Source organism: Hippocampus comes, unplaced genomic scaffold, assembly GCF_001891065.2.
Source record: "Hippocampus comes isolate QL1 unplaced genomic scaffold, H_comes_QL1_v1.1 scaffold242, whole genome shotgun sequence".
NCBI classification, from domain to species: domain Eukaryota; kingdom Metazoa; phylum Chordata; class Actinopteri; order Syngnathiformes; family Syngnathidae; genus Hippocampus; species Hippocampus comes.
In genome coordinates, this window is record NW_017805385.1 from 1,226,784 (window position 1) to 1,245,553 (window position 18,770).

The following is an 18,770-nucleotide window of genomic DNA, read 5'->3' on the forward strand; positions in this document are numbered from 1 at the left end:
TAATTAATGGGATTGTATTTATTGCTCCAGTATCCTTTTAAGAAGAACAGTTGAAATTTTTGACCAGTAGAGCGATGACAGTAAAATGGTCATACCCTATATATAGTCCTTAGCTTTCATGTCGCTGCTTTTTTTCATGGGGCCTCAAATACAATCACATTAATATTTGTGCTTGTACTTTGCTGGCGAAAAACAATCACGCCCTCATTTCAAGATGAGCAGTGTATATGCATGCATGATTACCGGTAGTTGTAAGGAAGAGACAGCCGGATTTGTGCCAGTGGTATAGCTACAATATTCCGTAAGACACTGGAGCTCCAAAAATATAATTTGAGTCACAACAATGTAATATAGAGCAGAGGTGGCTTTTGAATGACAACTTTTTAAAGCAATACTGTCACGTAATTACACTTGAGTTTTCTATTCTGGGAACATACGACTTCATCGTAGACAAATATTTCTCACAAAATGTTAGGTGTATTTGGCTTTTGGATGAAATTCCAGGATGAATCTCCAATGTACTATTTATAAAAATTCTAAGTTGACTCAATTTGACCTTGTGTAAAATTTTGAATGCAAATGCATAACTGTTCAGTTTTTCAGTGCTCTTTGCACAACTTGCTGTTCTCGAACAAGGAGCAGAACAGGACAATTGACAAGAGGTGTTTGATCCATGGATGCACAAATGCATTCTTTGCTGCGAAGAGAATTTGCTATTTAAAGATGCGGCTGACATTTGGACATCATGACACCTCGCAACTGATCAACACTGAGCTTTGAGTGTCACAGAGCGTCATCGGCATGTTGCAACAGTGTTGCGTTTGGGAATTTTGCCATTTAGCTCCTTCGAAATAGAGAACAGCAAGTTGTGCAAAAGTCTACTGAATAGCTGCACAAGTGCATTCAAGTTTACTGAAGCTCAAATGAACTTCACCTGTAAAAGTTAAAGCGCATTTTCAGTTTATCTTTAAGTTTCACCCAAAAGCCGAATAACATTTTGTGTGTATTATATGGTTGATGAGAAATGCTAACATTGCTAACAGGACAAACAGAAAACAGAGTGAAATTCTGAAAGTTTTCACAGAGATCATCAATAAATTAAATAAAACTAGTAAATGAAGTCAATTTACGACAAAATTAACCAAAACAAAAGTCGTGAATGTGTCAGTAATGCCCTATCGTTTTTCACATTCGTCACATCCATCATTCTGCTTCGAGTCCACTCGAGGTTTTGCTCTCTGACGCCAGTTTTCAGTCTTCACAGCTCTTCAACAAATGACCAGGAACCCTCAACATGTTTCTTCATTGTTACTTTGACCAAAGAGAGGCTCCATCTTGGACTCAACCCACGTGCAGAAGATGTAGTCTTCTGCACGTGGGTTGCAGGGATGTGGACACACAATAACAGAAATCCATTCGGGGGTCACCATCAGGCCACTAAGCCCAGCCTGGAGATCTTAGCGGAGAGGAAGGAGTGGACAATGAAGACGATTGGCTTGGGACACGAGTGGAGATCCAGTTGCTGGAAGGAGAACAATGGATACAGTGACATGAAACACGAAGGAAGGAAAATAAACAGGCATATCATGACGAAGTGTAAACATGACATGAAAAGGTCAACATTTCCCATTGCAACGCAAATTAGCCGACATGTAAAAGAACAAGCCCCTTTTTTTCTTCCTCATTTTACAATGAGCCATTTCATGGATCTATGACTCACTTTCTTTCCTGAGGCTCGTAAGGAAGCTTCAACCTATAAATTCCCTCTTAAACCACTGTTTGCTTCCTCCAATAAAACTTGGATGATGACTGCTTTTCTCCAGTAAACCGCATTGCATTAATTGTAGGCTGTCTATATCAGACCGTTTTAAATGGGGGGGGGGGAACACTGGGGAGGGGGGGGGGCACGTGTGACTGAAGGAACTTTTTTCTTGTTGTTGCTGTCCTAAAATACTGTAGGCAGAATATCATAACATTAAAATTTGGAGTTCTTGCATTTAATGTTGGTTTCTTGGTCAGCAGTTTTGTGCCGTCTTGAATGATCATTTTTATGTAAGGGAGCCCTTTGCACTACAGGTTGTGGTTATTTTGTTGTTTCCTTCAACCCCCTTTTTTGTTGAGGAAGGATAATGAATCTTTTATCCATTGAAAAATGTACTATCCAACATGAAATATATCAAGAGGATGTATTTTGCACATGTACACACATTTCATCCATATTTAACACAGCTTTTTTGGTCATATATCTGGTGAGGAAGCACACGGTCCGTTGTGCCCCCCACAGTTGGTCTAATGAAAAATTGAGGTCCCTTCTGACATTTAAGTAGCCCACCCATCCCTGATCTTGATGAGTCTAATAAACTTAAATTTAGATTATTGTTTTTTGTATTGAGAATGTAAGAGTTTTGGACCTTTTGAATTTTTTTTTCACACCCCCTAAAAAAAACAAAAAAAACAAAAACAAACAAAAAAACATCTTCAAGTGTTTTGCCAGGTGTGTAATTTTCAGATTTTATTTCCCTGCTCAACCCAGTTTGCCAGGGTATAAATAATTTTGGGCCAAAGTGTATTTCTATTTGGAGACAGACAATTCAGACTGCTTGTAAACATTTCAAAACAGTCATCATACTTCAATGTCTGTTAAAGGGTAGATTTATGTTCATAGTGCTACAGCTGTCTAATAACAATTGTTTAGTGCCGTGTTTTTATGGAACACGGTACCGTAAAACCGCTTTTTTATTGATCCTGAAAAAAGTCTTGATAAGTAACCTTTTACACCACGGCGATTTATTCTTCATTTTGGAGGGCTTGAAGAAGCCCGACAGTGTTTCTAAAGTGCTGTCAAAAATATTTGGGCCCGATTTCCATTCTTTTCATTCTTATTTCACCCAGCTATTTGGATGGTGACCGAACATCTCTCCACCGACGGCATTGTACTCGTGCTCGGTATGTACAAGTTAGTGATAATAGTTTTCGCATGCTGATGAATGCATGACGCACGAAACAACCTTGTTCTCTCTTTAGTGCAGCCTTTAAATGTAGCTCAAGCATATGCAGAACTGCAGTCTAATTTTCAGATGCCTATTTTAGTTTGGTTCAGTCCAACTGTCTCTACGGGAAAGGTAAACAGTCAAGTGCGGAGACAAATTTAGAAACACAGCATATCTGTGCCAAATAATGACAGTACAGTCAACATGATGAAGAGAAAAGGACCAGCGGATTTGTCTTTCAAAAGTTGAGCTAATGAGCCATCAGCCAAATCCACGAGTGCCTTGGGATTTTTATGAAGCCGTGTTGACAAAAAAAATCCCTCTTCATAGCCAACAGAGAATTTTCCATTTATACTGAGCTGTAAATGGCGAGTGAGACATCTTTACACAAACAGAACATCTCCATTTACATTAATTCATTCCCATTAGCCAAAAGGGTGATTAATTTAGCGCCTTTTAGCATTTTGACTGCTGTCTTCCTAAAAACTGTTTGTCTTGCGACCGTAACACACATTAATATTCATAGCGTCATCAAAAGTTCTTCAGGGAATAAAAAAAAAAAGTGACGTTTTCCCAAATGAAAATGCCAACATTTCATAAGGCAGAGGCACATGTGCTGTTGATTTGTTAAGTTTGACTGTAATCGGTCCTGACTGCTGCGTAAAAAGAGCAGCCTCGACTAGTTACGCAGTGATTGGACCTGATTAAAAGTCGAACAGGATGGGAGAGACCCTCAGGCTGCGGTTGATTTTATTTCAGGAGTTTTTCTGTGATGGTGTGTGGGAATTTTCCAATGCATCTCCACTTAAAGGTTAGGCTAATGAAATATATATTAGAGCCGGCCTAAACCGTATCTTCTGTTTGACCACCTTTCAGAGTCACGTAACCTCCACCAGTGATTTGAATAAGATGATTCTATGAAACTTTAGGACACAATAAAAATATCAAAATCACATCATATGCCGGTCACACACAAGTCAAGCCTGTACATTATCACTTGTATCCAAATTGATCTGCCCACTTCCACATGAACACGTGTCATTTTCTTGCTTAAAATAAAGGAAAGCACTCACAATCTCCCCCTCTTTTCCTCCAAAGTCCAGGAATAGCATTCGAACGCCATCGTCCGATGACATCCTCAGCTTTTCGTAAGGGTAGGATAGGAGCACTCGTTTTTTGGTTGGAGTAAGGGGTCGCCCCTCGTCTCCATTCTCACTGTCACGGGGTTTGGGTTCAGCCAACACGAAGAAGCCCTGCTCGTAGTGAATCACCAGTCGGCACTCCTGACCCAGGTAGAGACAACCTGAAAGAGTCATTGCATAGCATTCATTAGTTGTTCAGGAGGTTTTTTTTTTTTTGTGTCTTCCATCTAATTTGTGGTTGATTAAATAGAAAGCACGATCAGTTCATAATTGAATATATTGAGTTGAGGAGCTTAGCCCATCTTGAAGGAGTAAAGCACAAAAATGTGATGCCTTTTGAAAATACCATATGGAATTGTTATTTCTTCCAGCCAAGCCTATAAAGATTAAATTGTTTACCAAAACCAAGACCTGATGGAAAAAAATTATCATCTTAGACACCTCAAGCCTTTTACAAGTGCAACGCTCTTTTAAAAATGTAGCTTTGAGCTAGACAAAGACAAAAATACGCGAGGCTTTGAAGAAGGCCAGATTGACCACTCAACTATTCACCACAACAACCTCAGCCAATTTGTGTCCGAAATCCTTCAAAAATAAATTGGATTTTAACTCTAACCAAGGGAAATAATCCTTTAATACTGAAGTAATTTGGTTACGAAACCTTGGCTATCATCAAACGTGCTAATAACATTGGACCATGGAAACCTTAAGGGTTTTGGATGAAAAAAAAAATCCCCATTAAATGAATATGGAGCTTGTTCTAAGATAAGTACAACACAGAAAATGGGGGAAAAAAGTGATCCGTTTGACCGTGCAGACGGCTTTTGAAGTAACTTTATCACTGGTCATACAAGCGTAAAAGTTAGTTAATGACAGTTAATAGTAAAACCGATAACATTAAGGAAAAAAAAATACTCTTTGCAAATTATATATTTCACCCATAATTATTTCTATGAAACATAATGAACCGAATGACTGGAAAAGTAAAAGCAACACAGGAAATTTCAATGCACAGAAATGTAAATAATGAAAAATCCATCTCTATTTTTGTGATACATGTTTCACAGTTGAGGCAGTTCAAGATATTGCAAGTGACATTTACTGGTCCTTTATGGAAAGCTGTGCCCTTACGCAACCAATTGACAATAACAACAAATGGTGTGCTCTAAAAAATTCAAATGGAAAAGCCTTTTCATACTTCACTTCGTCGTGAGCAGCACGCCATTGCTATTCATTGTTTCTGTACTGTGAGGATGCGACAATGGAACGCCCTGCAAGATGGCTTATGCAATAACAGCAATAGACCAACCAGCAGAAAAAAAGCATCCATGCTACTTCCTGGTAGGTCACGTATCACCCATGTCCAAATATGGATAAGCTTGCACCCGAGGACGGTGCATTGTCCTCGGGTGTCAGCCAATCGCAAACGGTGCAATGTGAAAAGGCCTTAATGGCCAGAGCCATTTCTGTGAATCCAGTACTTCCAACTGATAGTACCTATTGAAAGTTCAAATGTGAAATTCTGAGACAAAACCTGAAGGTTTTGAACAAATACTAGTCTGCTATTGGCTGGCAACCACTTCAGGCTATGCAACAGTCGCTCACAGCGACTTGAGAAATCTATCATGTATTCATGTAATATATCATGCGGGCTCATCTCCCTACTGTATGCTCCGTGCTTATTTGTATATGTTACGTTAACAGTGACTGATTATTTGCTGGCTGTGTGCACCATTCAGCATCATTTATCTCTTCTGCAGCACCATTTCTCTCTTTTTTTGTATCTTTAACAGCATTAAACTTGCTTCTTAGTTTACACGTAACAACGCTGTTCTTTCATGTTACATTGGCTTCATTCCCCCTCAGTGTGATCAGTTTACACTGAAGTCTCATAATTTGAAAATCTTGACGTGTGTCTTGGTGCGCACACACACACACACACACACACACACACACACACACACACACACACACACACACACACACACACACCCCACCAAAGCCCTGGGGCTTTTTTTTTTTTTTTTTTTTAAATGAACAGCCTAAGCTCCTCTATCTTGATATCATTTCCTCTGCATGTTTGGGCGAAGAAGGGGCAGAGAGCCAGAGGCTAGTTATTATCTTGCCATTGTTTACTGATAGCTTGAAAAGAATGTGTATACACTCACTGTGTGCTCGTGCGCGTGTGTACAGGAGGATCATATTTGCATGGCGTGTGCTCATTCAAGTATGTGTGCTACTTCTCCCTGTAGCCTGCCTAAGCATCTTTTGTCTGACTAGAATGGTTTTTGTTGAGTCAAACCTCATGTAGTGAAGCACGAAGCTTCTCAGTTGCTCACCGATAATGTGCATCACATTATGATTTGGATGAATTTGGAAATTCTTTAACCTGTACAGAGTAGCAGATGGTTGACTTACACCGTACAATAATTTACAATGAATAATTTTGGAGAAAAAAATTGTCATTGTTTTGGCACATCCTCTTAAACATGCAACAGCTTGAATAAAAACATGTTTTTTTTTGTTGTTGTTCTTTTTTTAAAAAACTAAAGGCACTTTAAAAAAAACACCCCAAAACGAATTGGCTCACAATTGCAGTCATCACTTAACATATATTGACTTCATGTCACAGCCAATCATACCCATTTATTCAGCTATGGCAACTTGCACGTCATTATGAGAGAAACAGAGAGCCCACTCATGAGCAGCAAACTGCAATTGTTTCTGACTACTGCTGCCTAAAATCTTTTATGTCAAAAGCATGAGTGGTTAATTCATCAGTTGCTTGGATACCAGCAAACAGATCTGCTGCACCAACTCCGCCCCTCTCGATGGCAAACGCTTCCATCGTTTGTTTAATATTCAGCAGTTCGCTTTGTTGAGAAAATTTGCTTTAGTGGTCCTACACCTCTGGTAAATGCAGTATAGATGACAAATGGTCAAATTATAGTTGGAGTATAGTCTGGTACTTGAGCGCAAAGGTGGAGTGAATACCGAAACAATTAAATCACTAATCAAAATGCAACTGGATGAAATTCTACTAATGGATGCCTACTAATGTACACATTAGGTCCTCGATTTGCAATTGTTTTGTTGAAATCAGTTTATCTTCTGGACTTGGAAAATAAGTCAACAACAAAAAAAGAAATAACACCGTGTACAGTCGAGCCTCCAAAGTTCAGCACAATCAATTCTGGACGCTTGGAAAACGTCATGCTTACATATACTCTTCCACGTTGGAAACAATGTAAATTGAAATAGTGGAAGCACATTGGCATCAAGGGGCAGCCCGGTGATCGAACGGTTAGCGCGTCGACCTCACAGTGCAGAGGTCGTGGGTTCAAGCCTGGCTCCGGTCTTCCTGTGTAGAGTTTGCATATTCTCCCCGTGCCTGTGTGTTTTTTTTCTGGGTACTCCGGTTTCCTCCCACATTCCAAAAACATCCATGGCAGGCTGATTGAACACTATAAATTGTCCCGAGGTGTGAGTGTGAGCGCCTATGGTTGTTTGTCTATGTGTGCCCTGTGATTGGCTGGCAACCGGTTCCCCCACCTGCTGCCCGAAGACTGCTGGGATAGGCTCCAGCATGCCTCCTCCTGCGACTCATGTGAGGATAAAGCAGTTCGGAAAATGGATGGATGGACATGGCATGAAGGCTCATGGTTGCCTGTCTAGATGTGCTCTGTGATGGACTGGCGACCAGTCAAGAGTGTACCGTGTTTCTCGGCCAAAGTCAGCTGAATTAGGCTCCAGTTCTCCCCATTGATGACAGGCTCTACAAGAAATGATCTGGTCAACCCAACATAGAACCTTAAACCTTACAGGCAATGTCTTAAGTCACATTTGAGCATTTCTTAACTGCCATGCAAGTATAAAATAAGTGAATGTCAGAAGAATAAGGCTGAGTAAATTGAAAACATACATAATAGTCATCCCTTGACAACGCATATTAGAAGAAGTAGCAAGGAGCCTAGCTTTGCATCTAATTATTGTGGGAAATGCGTAAGAAAAATAAATAAGGACCTGGCGAGCATGAAAGTCACCGATGGACCTTTTTTTTTCACGTACGCTGGAGCAGCTATTAATGGCAAAGAAAGGCACTTGTGGATGTGAACAACACCAGACCGTTGAAAAGCAATATTGGAATGATCTTTACTTAGAAGTTGGTATCATGTTCAAACATCAGGTTTGATAAACGCAATGTGATGTGTGCAGAAGTGTTCCTATCTAATGGACATTTTCCCCTGTTTTAAAAAAAAAAAAGAAAAAAGAAAAAGGGAAGGTTGGTTGGGTGGTGCTCGATTTCTCGCTTACTCATTTGAATAATCAACAGGATAATCTATTCCAATTTTGTTTGATGGGGCCATAACCTAGTGTGCCCTCCTGTACTGTGCTTCCCCAGATTTATTTATTCGCCTTCTTACCCCAGTATGGAATCTAAATTCCGACAACTATTCCTCAACTGAATCTTAAAATACTTATGAAAGGTTACCATGTTTCGTGAAAATGATTGACAAAGTTAGTATTTCTAATGCAGAGCCGTGCACACAATTGGATCTTTGCATCAAATCCATCAAAGTAGTGCAAAACAAAAGCACACACATTTATATGATGATACAAAGGTCAAGAAATATGCCTTGAAAAGGTTGAGGAAGAACCATTAAATAAATTGTAAAATGTTTCAATATAATTTGTAAAGTGCAGTGTTTGGACCACGACATATAATATAGAATGTGTGTGGCTTGTGCCAGGCGCACTTTGGAATATTAATGATGTTTTTCCTTCTCTACTACATTATATAAAGAAAAAACAAAAAACAAAACCCTTAGAATTTAATTATTTTGAGCATATACATTTGTTTCACGTGATTGAAATGAGGAACCTACAGTATTTCTGTTCTATTTAAGTCAATTTAAAGGGCTGGTTTTTTTTTCCCCAGGCAGCACGGTACACCACTGGTGAGCAGTGCAGAGGGCATGGATTTGATTCCCGGCACCGGCCTTCCGGAGTGTGGAGTTTGCGTGTTCTCCCCGGGCCTGCATGGGTTTTTCTCCTGGGCCTCTGGCTTTGTCCCGCATTCCAAAAACATGAATGGCAGGTTAATGGCACACTCTAAATTGTCTTTAGGTGCGAGTGTGAGCACAGATGGTGGTTTGTCTATGTGTGCCCTGCGATTGGCTGGCAACCAGTTCAGGGTGTCCCCCATCTACTGCTCGAAGACGGCTGGGACAGGCTCCAGCAAACCTGAGACTCTCATGAGGATAAAAGGGTTTCAGATAATGGGTGGATGTTTTTTTTTTCAGTGTTGCAACTACAAAACACTGTAATGTCACGACGAAAGATGAAAACCCCAAGTCAGCATGACAACATCGTCATTATATTGTGGTTGCAGGTTCTAAGAGAAACTCTATCCATCGACCAGCGACCTTTGCTACACTTGTTGGTGGCTAAAAGAATGAGAGAAACGGTCAAAGTAAAGAGTGAAGTGACTTTTGAGATAAGGAGAGGATCTAATGTAATGCATAGATACGCGCATTTTTTCTGCTATGTTTAATCTTGAAAATGACATTCGCTGTACGTTCCGCACTAATGATTTTAGAACCACGCTGTTCTGCACTCTAAGGTGTCACAGCAGGTAAATTATGGTAATTCTTAACTTTCACTCTTAGAAAATTGCATTTTTTTAAAATGCACTATTAGCCATACAGCTTTTAAAAAAATCTGACCATTTGAAAAAACTTGAATAGGCAGATGTTTGTTCTGCAGTTATTTCCCACATACAAAAATTATCTGCGATTTTGGGTGACCTTTGCCCCAAGTGTCCTTGTGTGAACTAACAAAACTCAATAGAAGCAGGTTAAAAAATATACATACAAAAACAAATCGCCTGTCGATTGTAAGACTGCTACAAAGGTTATGTCCTTCTGTCTAGACAACATTTGGTCATGGTGCTAAAAAAAGATGAAGAAGTCAAATTTTCCCGCAACTAAGCATGACACACAATCTGATTTACGATCGACACACAATATGATTTACGATACTATCCCTTTGGGCATCTAAATGTGCAAACTGCACACACGACTGAACACTTCGTGTTGTACAAGCGACTGCAAAGACAATGTCGAAAAGCTTGGCTGTGACAAATGATGACATTGACGGGATGTGAAGCTGGCATCAAGCAGACTTCGCTGCTGGATACAAGAGGGACCGAAGTGAAAGTTGGCACTGTGTGATGAGTTAGGGCTGGTGAGGGGGAGGAGAGGGGGGGGGTCATGGTCACCCACGGGAGACGTGCAGTTCCCAGGACATTTTGTACAGGGAGGGAAAAGGAGAGGGGAGGGGGTTCGGTTGGAATTCCCTTGACAGTGAATACACAATTACAAAAACACAGAAAAATGCCGCTCGCGTCTATAAATAGCTTGCAAACGTCTCCCATATGGCTCCCTTCTACCTTCTGTGGGCGTTTGTGTTGACATTCTGCTTCATGAGCTTGGTTTAAGATGTTATTTTAATCTCGCAGCGCTTCAGGCTGTGCACTGTACACCGAAGAAGCGTCGGAAGATCTAGCGCAGTGACCTGGGCTGCATGATTTATTCCATCCTCAGACTTCTAAGTTCGCCAGTCTCATGCATTTTTCTCTTGGTTCACAGAGGATACAGTACGTTTCATGTGACATTGATTTTAGGGAAGCTTTTGTTTTTAATATACAGATGTACCTTGACTTACAAGTGCCCCAATTTCCTTATTTTTTTTAGTGAGGAGAAGCGGTTCAGAAAATGGACGGACGGAACTATCAGTTCTATTTTACAGCATAATGCATTTTAAAAAAAATTATAGACATTTTGTAACGTTTCATCATTTTGATTCGTGCCATTTAAATTATATACAGTATTCTCAATGCGGAAAATGGACTTGATATACAGTTAAATCGCACTAACGACGCGATTAGTCATGGAATGAATTAAGCTTCAAGTCAAGTCAAGGTACCACTGTTTATCAACATTTATGTCAGTGTCGGTGTGATGTAGCCGTACTCACTAGTACTGACTTCTTTGATCATCTCGGCGGATGCGTGACAGCCGTTGACTATTTGTCGAGTCCACAGGGATAAATCCTTGCTGGTTTCAGCTCGGAAAAGATGAGTCTCGATTCCAAGGCGACTGCCGGTTCGAGTGGCGAAAAAGAGCTCTGTGCCCGAGTAAGGAGAACTCATGTCAGGCCCAGAGTGCACCAGACTGGAGGAAAAACAAAAACTCACATTTGAATACACGGTAGAATAATCTGCAAAGACATTATCTGACTTCCAAGTTGTTCTCATTTCAATCAGATTTCTCACTAGAAATAATGTCAAGTGACTAAATTTGGTCCAGGCTCAAATGATCTTAGTCATCAAAGATTGGCAGGCTGTGTTTCTGGTTACATTGGAACGTCCCTTAACTGAGTGAGTGAATCTTTATTTTCTTTTTTAACAAACAAGTGATACAGTTGGCGATGTATACTCTTACATTTCGTTAACATGACGTTGATGGAGTCTTCCTGAGCTGTTTTTATATGACAATGGATAAAAATGAGTCTAAAAGTAAAAAAAAGCTTTATAAATAGTTATCATCATGTCACACACATTCATGGGAAGACGGCTAAATGTTATGAGCCTGAAAACGCTTTTCCAAACAAAGTGTACAGTACGCTAGGCCCAGCAAAGATGTGTGACTACCAAAGCTCATATTTTCCACCCAAATAGATGTTGCATACTAAATATTAAAAATATGCTGTTTGACACAAAAGAGAGGACCAGGGTTTTTAATAATACTGTACACAGAACTTTTCAAAAACCCAAGCACCTTTCGAGCGTTCAATCTTGTATAGTATAAATCTTTGACCTACAACTGTTAGCTTTTATACCATGGAATCTCACGAACATGTTTCGGTTGTGTTGCTGTAAGGATGGACCCACCGTGTTGCAAGAAGAGGATATGTGTGTGCTGGACTGTGCCAGGCCTCCTTGCTCCGAGGCAGGCTGTCATAGAGCAGAAGGTCTTTCTCTGTCACCACCACTAGCACAGGCTTCCAGCACTGCTTCTCGCTTTCGCTTTGCTATGAAACGGAACTCGGTTGAGAGTGTTGACATCCAACAGTCTGAACAATACTAATAGGGATCAACAGCAAATTGTGTGTGTTCGTAAATATCAACTTATGCATAGGCTCGGGTTACCGTATTTTCTGCACTATAAGGTGCACCTAAAAGCATTAAATTTTCTCAAAAGCCGACAATGTGCCTTATAATCTGATGCGCCTTATACATGGATCAATCGTCTGATTTCTTGGATGTAGTATTTTAAATGTTCTGTTACAGCTGCAGCGGTTGTGAAAGCTCTGTATAAATAAGGCTGTATTGTATTGTATTTCTTTATCATAGCACCATCTAGTGGATGCATAATGCAATCACAGCCACTATTGTAGCTTCTATTCTATGCACGTTACAATGTGGTGTGCCTTATATATGAAAACAGTTTTAAAATAGGACATTCATTGATGGTGCGCCTTATAATCCGAAGTGCCTTATGTTGCGGCAAATACAGTAATCAGAATGTCAAGAGATTAAAGTGAATGCATTATTGGCGAACTCATGCCCCATTCTTGAGTAAACTGTCATTTTTTTGGTAATATACACTAGACTTCGGAATTATAGCTTAGAGACAGCCATGTAAATTCCCCCACCTAAGCACCCCCACCTTCCCTTAACTTTTACGATAGGAGCTTTGCAATACGTGCACGGATGTTCCTGGACAAGATCTCACTTGATTCGTTATTCGGACAATTCCACAACAGTGGCGTCACACACAGGTCACGGAGAGTCTAGTGGTTCAGTTCCCAAACAGTGTCACTCCCAATGTACCCTATGACTGACTGGCGACAAGACCAGTGAGGAGTTTACTTTTTGCCCAAGGTCAGTGTTGATGGACTCTAGCTCACCGTGACCCTACACGGGAAAAGTGTTTTGTACACAAGTTGGATGGATGACGGCATACTGTCATTTAATTCATGACAGCTCTTTGGTTATCCGATGTAAAAAAACAAAACAAAACAAAACAAAAAACAAACAAACAATAAAATACAATAAAAAGCGCTTATTCCATCATTTTTAAACACTGGAAATTTTTCTTTTTATCTGTGCAGCCATCCACTAAAGCTAATGTGCATCTTGAAAATGTCAGTGAATGCTCAAAGTACTGAAAATGTTTTCTTTCCAAAGTTGCTCAAGCACAAACTCAAACAAACAGAGAAGTAATGTGTATGGAATACATAAATCTGTATAACTGTGTTTATATGTAGACCTAACATGTTTTGTTTTTCCCTTCTTTCGCAAGTCAATCACCGAATCAGAATGCCAGAGAAATGTTGTCCATTCGGGAGGTGTGATAGAAATGCAAATTTATTTCTGGTGCTGGTGCATAGGTACATGATTGAGACATTTGCTTTTCCCGCACAACCCCCACCTCTCAAAGAAACCCCTCTTGCTTTTCCTTCACAAGCCACAGAGTTAATCCTTTACATTCAAAGCGCCCATATCCATACCATATGCAGCTTGGTATTTCACATTCATAACTATTCCCATAGAAAGACTTGATCTGCAACCCAGCTAGGGAATCCTAAGCTGCCTTTTGAAGATCTGTCTGAGCCACATGGGAGGATTTTACAGGATCAAGGGTCACATGATGACAATTTGTCGCTAATTAACAATAATGGTTAGAATTTGATCAGAGAATATTGTAAATGTTGGGATATAATTCAACAGATGCAGAGTCATTAAGGAGAGTTTCACATGACTGGAAGCTTGCTGTACACACGAGGATATTCCTAATGATTCTGTCAGTGTGTGTGGGGCCGGGGAGGGCAACCAAACACCACATAAAACACTTGGCACTTGCACATCTTCATGTGCCCGCTTGTAGGTTTCTAACATGAATCTTAACTATCTAAACTCTCCACCTCAACCCTAAGAGAGTGTAAAGTGAGGCTTTTGGGTCATCAAATGCAGTGGCACATATGATTTTCATTCCTTCCGTGATCAGGATACACATTTGCTCCTCACCTTGCCTGCCAGCCATCCCAGGTGTCGAATCTCCTTGCTGCCAGCAACACCTGACCTGGTTGTGTGATGAATCACCTCAGCTAGTGCTTGCTGTAAAGAGGTGACGTGATCATTCAGTACGTCTACATTCAAATGTTGTATGTAAAGGTACAGCATGTTAGAATAAGGAGGATGCGAAAGCTGTTGTGCAACTGTCCAACAGACCTGTGTCAGTGTGGATGTGACGGCATGCATCGCAGAGAACCAAGTGAGGGCGGATGACTGGTCTGGACACCGCAGTACCACGGTGTGCCTGGCATCGGGGGAGTGCAGCTCCACTTGTCTGGACAAAACAGTTTTAGCAAAAGAGGTAAGGAAGTCAAATTACAGACAGTGTATGATTCTTTCTCCCGCGCCCCCTTTTTTTTTTTCTTTCTGGCTGAAAGCCACAGGCCAAAGACATTTTCTTGTTTTAAGTTTCAGTCTTAACTTCTCTGATCCTGGTTAAAAGGCAGTGAAGTTGCCGTACTTGAAAAACCTCTGCGGGCCATTTCAAACAAATAGGCGTTTCTCTCTAAATTTCCTGAACTAATCTCCTTTTACCATAAGGGAGTATTTCTGTCCTCCATAGACACGTATCTATAGAATGCTCCTGGGCCTCAGCGAGCAGCTCTTTGATCGTGTGCTGAATGAATGTGAATTTTAAAAAGGGGTTCTGTCGCGGGTTTCACGGTACATCATATAACACGCTGCCGTTTTAAGATTGTTAACATCATGCCCGTTAAATCCTGTCGATGAATTATCTCAAGAAGTGTAGGAGGTCAAAGGTATTTCCCGATATACAAGTGATGATTAATGCAACCATAATACACAGCTTCATACACGTATGAAGCAAAAAAAATGTCGGATTGTTGAGTTAAAGTGAGAAAACCTGATTACGTCACACCCTCCAGCTATGCCAGTCCAACACGTATGTCAAGCAATAAACATCCTGCCATGAAAGGAAATGAATCAAAACGAAACATGATGAAGATGTTATGCTTACAGCAACAATGACGAGCTGTAAGCAAACTGGGAGGAAATATTTAGTTTCATCCTCAACACTGCGCAGGATGAGTACAACCGCATTCCTTTTCTCGGGTGTTTACCACCAACTATGTCCAAACTCAATAGTCATCTGCCGAGGTGCTCCCGTGGGTGGTGGAGTGAAACTACTCCCAACCACGTGTGGTTTGCGCAAACAGGCTTTCTTTCTTTTCCCTTTTCCACACACACACACACACACACACACACACACACACACACACACACACGCACACGCACAGGCACACGCACACGCCCACGCACACCTGACACAGGACACCTGGAAAATCCCGAGTGAATGTAATGCATGTGCAAGTCGGGCACCACATGCACTGTACTGTACATCCACTCCAGGTGTTGTTACTTGAGTTTAAAAATAGATAGATATAAATAGTTCACACCTGAGCGAAACTTCGGATTTGAAAGTGATCTTTGTTCTACTGAATGTAATGCTCTCAGACGTGCCGCAGTTCATTCCCAGACACTCTCACGCACACTGGCTGATGTCACACGCCATCAAGCCAGGTTTCTTTAAGGCACATGTGTGTGCAGTATCGATCACATAGACTCTTCCATATGTACAGTATGTTACATACGTTGCAAATGTTTGTAGTTGTTCAAATATTGTTTAAATTGTGTTTTTATCATTTAAATTGATTTACAGCATAGGGAATGGGTAAAACTATAAAAATAAACTTTTTTTACATTATGATTTGTCATAAAAAAAATATATATAAAAAGAATTAAATGGCCGGTTCAGGGTGTCCCCCGCCTAAAGCCCGAAAACGGCTGGGATAGGCTCCAGCAGCCCCCCCGACCCTTGTGAGGATAAAGCAGATCGGAAAATGGATGGATGGACGGATTGGTGGTGGGTTTGGAACATACCTTCCAAAATAAACGAGGGCTCACTGTAATGCCTATTTAAAGTCATGTGAAATTGTGAAATGGGACCTACAAGAGCACAATGGGTTGCTGTCCTAGTTAATAGAAATAAATAAACAAAAGGGGGAGGGGAAAGAAAAGAGATGTCTTTTTTAATACTTAACTTCAGCAACTACTGAAAATGACACTCCAGAAAATGTGGAAAACTCCACAAGACATTAAATCTTAGATCCACAAAGCTAAAAATAAGACTTTTATCACCAAGTCGTGACATGCAACTGCCCCCCCCAAAGTAAGAACTAATGAACACACATACACCCTTGACACACAAGTGTAATTTAATGAAAAAGATCAGTTTCATATTTTATCAAATCTGCGCAATCCCTGACTGTACAGTAAATAATCACACCACTACCATATCATAATATGAATAAGTGGATGTTGAAAACATAGTGTCGTCTTTTTTTTTTTTTTTTTAATTGTGTGTTGACATATCTATTTTCTTTAGCCCATCGCTGCGAATTGTGAGGTGCCTAACAGATTGCAGTCACTCCTGTGACAGTCACAATGAATTTGTGTCCTGCTGTTATAATACTCTGTCTGTCAATGTGTCCTTGTTTCATCAAACTGCAAAACCAACAGCTCTGTTACTGGACAAATACCGTAGTCAAATTGGCACACGAGATTACAAGTTGGGATATTGACCCCGAATTCTCGTATAAGATAGAGAGCGGTGAAGTGGAGAATCGTGCCAACCCAGTGAATGTTCAACCACTATTATGCTCTCAAATTGTGTAAGCCAAGTGTGAGCTTTGCTCAAGTACAGCAAAGAGTGCCATCAAGATTTCGCTGGGCCGTGACAGTGAACATGACATCTGGTCCAAACGTTTCACATCTTTTTCATATATTTTTGAAGAACATGAATAAAGATGAGGTAATTTGTTATGAAGCAAGTGAAGACAATTAAAGTGACTCCAAAATAACAGCTGACCACAATTAAATGACCTGTTGAAAAGCGGTGTGTCACCTTTAGATTCCTCTTGTTTTAAACCACAAGTCTCCTTCATGCAGCATTTTGCAGCGATACTGAATGTCACACGCACCACATTCTGATGTCACAGTTACTGCTACGAAATACTCACATGAGAACAGCAATGCATATGCATCTGACATATCACGATCCCTCCCTGGTAAATTTTCATGGGAAGTTAGGGAGGGGAATTTTTCAATTATTCCAATGTGGAAACTTTCCATCAAAATTGTAGGAATTTATCATCATTAACTGGGGATTGAGGGTAATTTAATAAGATTGATAATAATAATAATGTCATTTATATAGCACCTTTCAAGCAATTCAGCAAACAAATGAAATCACATATACATCCAGTATATTCTGGTGTCATGCCATGGAGTGCTTTGACTGAAGAGGTATGATATTGAGGGATAAAAGAAAACTTTTTTTTTTTTTTGTGATACACATAGATCAATGTAAATCGATTGCTCCCTTTGTCCACATTGGTATTTTTATTTATTCTTTAACTTACTCGAGCAGCGGAGGATCCAAAACTTGCTTGTACCTCAATTGTTGGCTCGTAACAAAAAAATAAAATAAAATAAATCAATCAAAATTATGCTAAAACGCACGGCAGTATACTTGGGTTCCCTACTAAGAGCCAACCTTCAATTTGGTCAATTCTTGATTCATTCTCATTTATGCTAATAAATTCCAGTCAATGCTTGTGGAAAATTTGCAACTGTAAAAACTCGTAGAATGTTCTGGCCTCTATTGAGAAAGTAGGACATTTCGGGCTATGACACGAAATACTGCATATTCTTCCTGGTAGATAAGAGTCAGATGACCGACCTATAGGAACAGTTAACAACTGGGGGGAAAAAATGACATTCGGCACATGAGGCAAGAAATGGTACAAAGAACAGAAAGGATAGATGAGTCAACTACCTGTTGTCTGGATCGGCTGTGGTCATGGCTCGGGTTACGTAACACATTTTAAGTGGAATGCATCTTCTGTTGCCCTGCAGGGACAAGGAGGGCTGAAGAGGAGGAGGGCTTCGAGTCTCCGTGGAGGAAGAGGAGGTGATGACAGGAGTGCCGCCGAAACGCGGTGACTCAGGCGGGGGGGTTTCCCATCCGATCTCTGACACAGGTGAGCCCTTTTTGACGTACGGTGTAGCCTCTCGCATGTACTTGACTGGACAGGGAAGAAACAGTGAGAATGTCAGCGTTCAACTGAAAACATGTGACTAAAGTGGATAATTTGTTCATGACACAGTTTGTGGTTCCTACAGGTTTCCAAGTCAAGAGCCACGCTGTTGTTTTACACTTTGGCATATTGTAAAACTGCCATCCACCCATCCATCCATTTTCTTGTGGTTGCCCTTATCAGGACCATCGCAGCTGACTTGGGACAAGAGGCGAGTTACACCTGGATTGGTCATCATCCAGTCGCAGAGCAGATACAGACGAACAATCATTCACACTTACATCAACAGTTATGGACAATTTAGGGCAGGGGTCACCAACATGGTGCCCGCAAAGACCACAAGAGTAGTCCGCGGGCCTGCTCCAACAATAGTTAACCA

The 18,770-nt window shown here is 40.6% G+C and overlaps 1 protein-coding gene across 1 annotated transcript in view; it reads right to left on the reverse strand.

Moving 5' to 3' along the window:
• sntb1 (syntrophin, basic 1) overlaps positions 1-18,770 on the reverse strand; it is a 32,871-nt gene continuing 14,101 nt past the window's right edge. The window contains exons 2-8 of the mRNA XM_019872958.1: positions 18,130-18,379; positions 14,430-14,547; positions 14,226-14,315; positions 12,087-12,226; positions 11,171-11,367; positions 4,064-4,293; positions 1-1,522 (exon numbers count right to left, since the gene is read on the reverse strand). Coding sequence (XP_019728517.1) covers positions 1,430-1,522; positions 4,064-4,293; positions 11,171-11,367; positions 12,087-12,226; positions 14,226-14,315; positions 14,430-14,547; positions 18,130-18,379 — 1,118 coding nt within the window. The 3' untranslated portion in view covers positions 1-1,429. The remainder of the gene's footprint in view (positions 1,523-4,063; positions 4,294-11,170; positions 11,368-12,086; positions 12,227-14,225; positions 14,316-14,429; positions 14,548-18,129; positions 18,380-18,770) is intronic.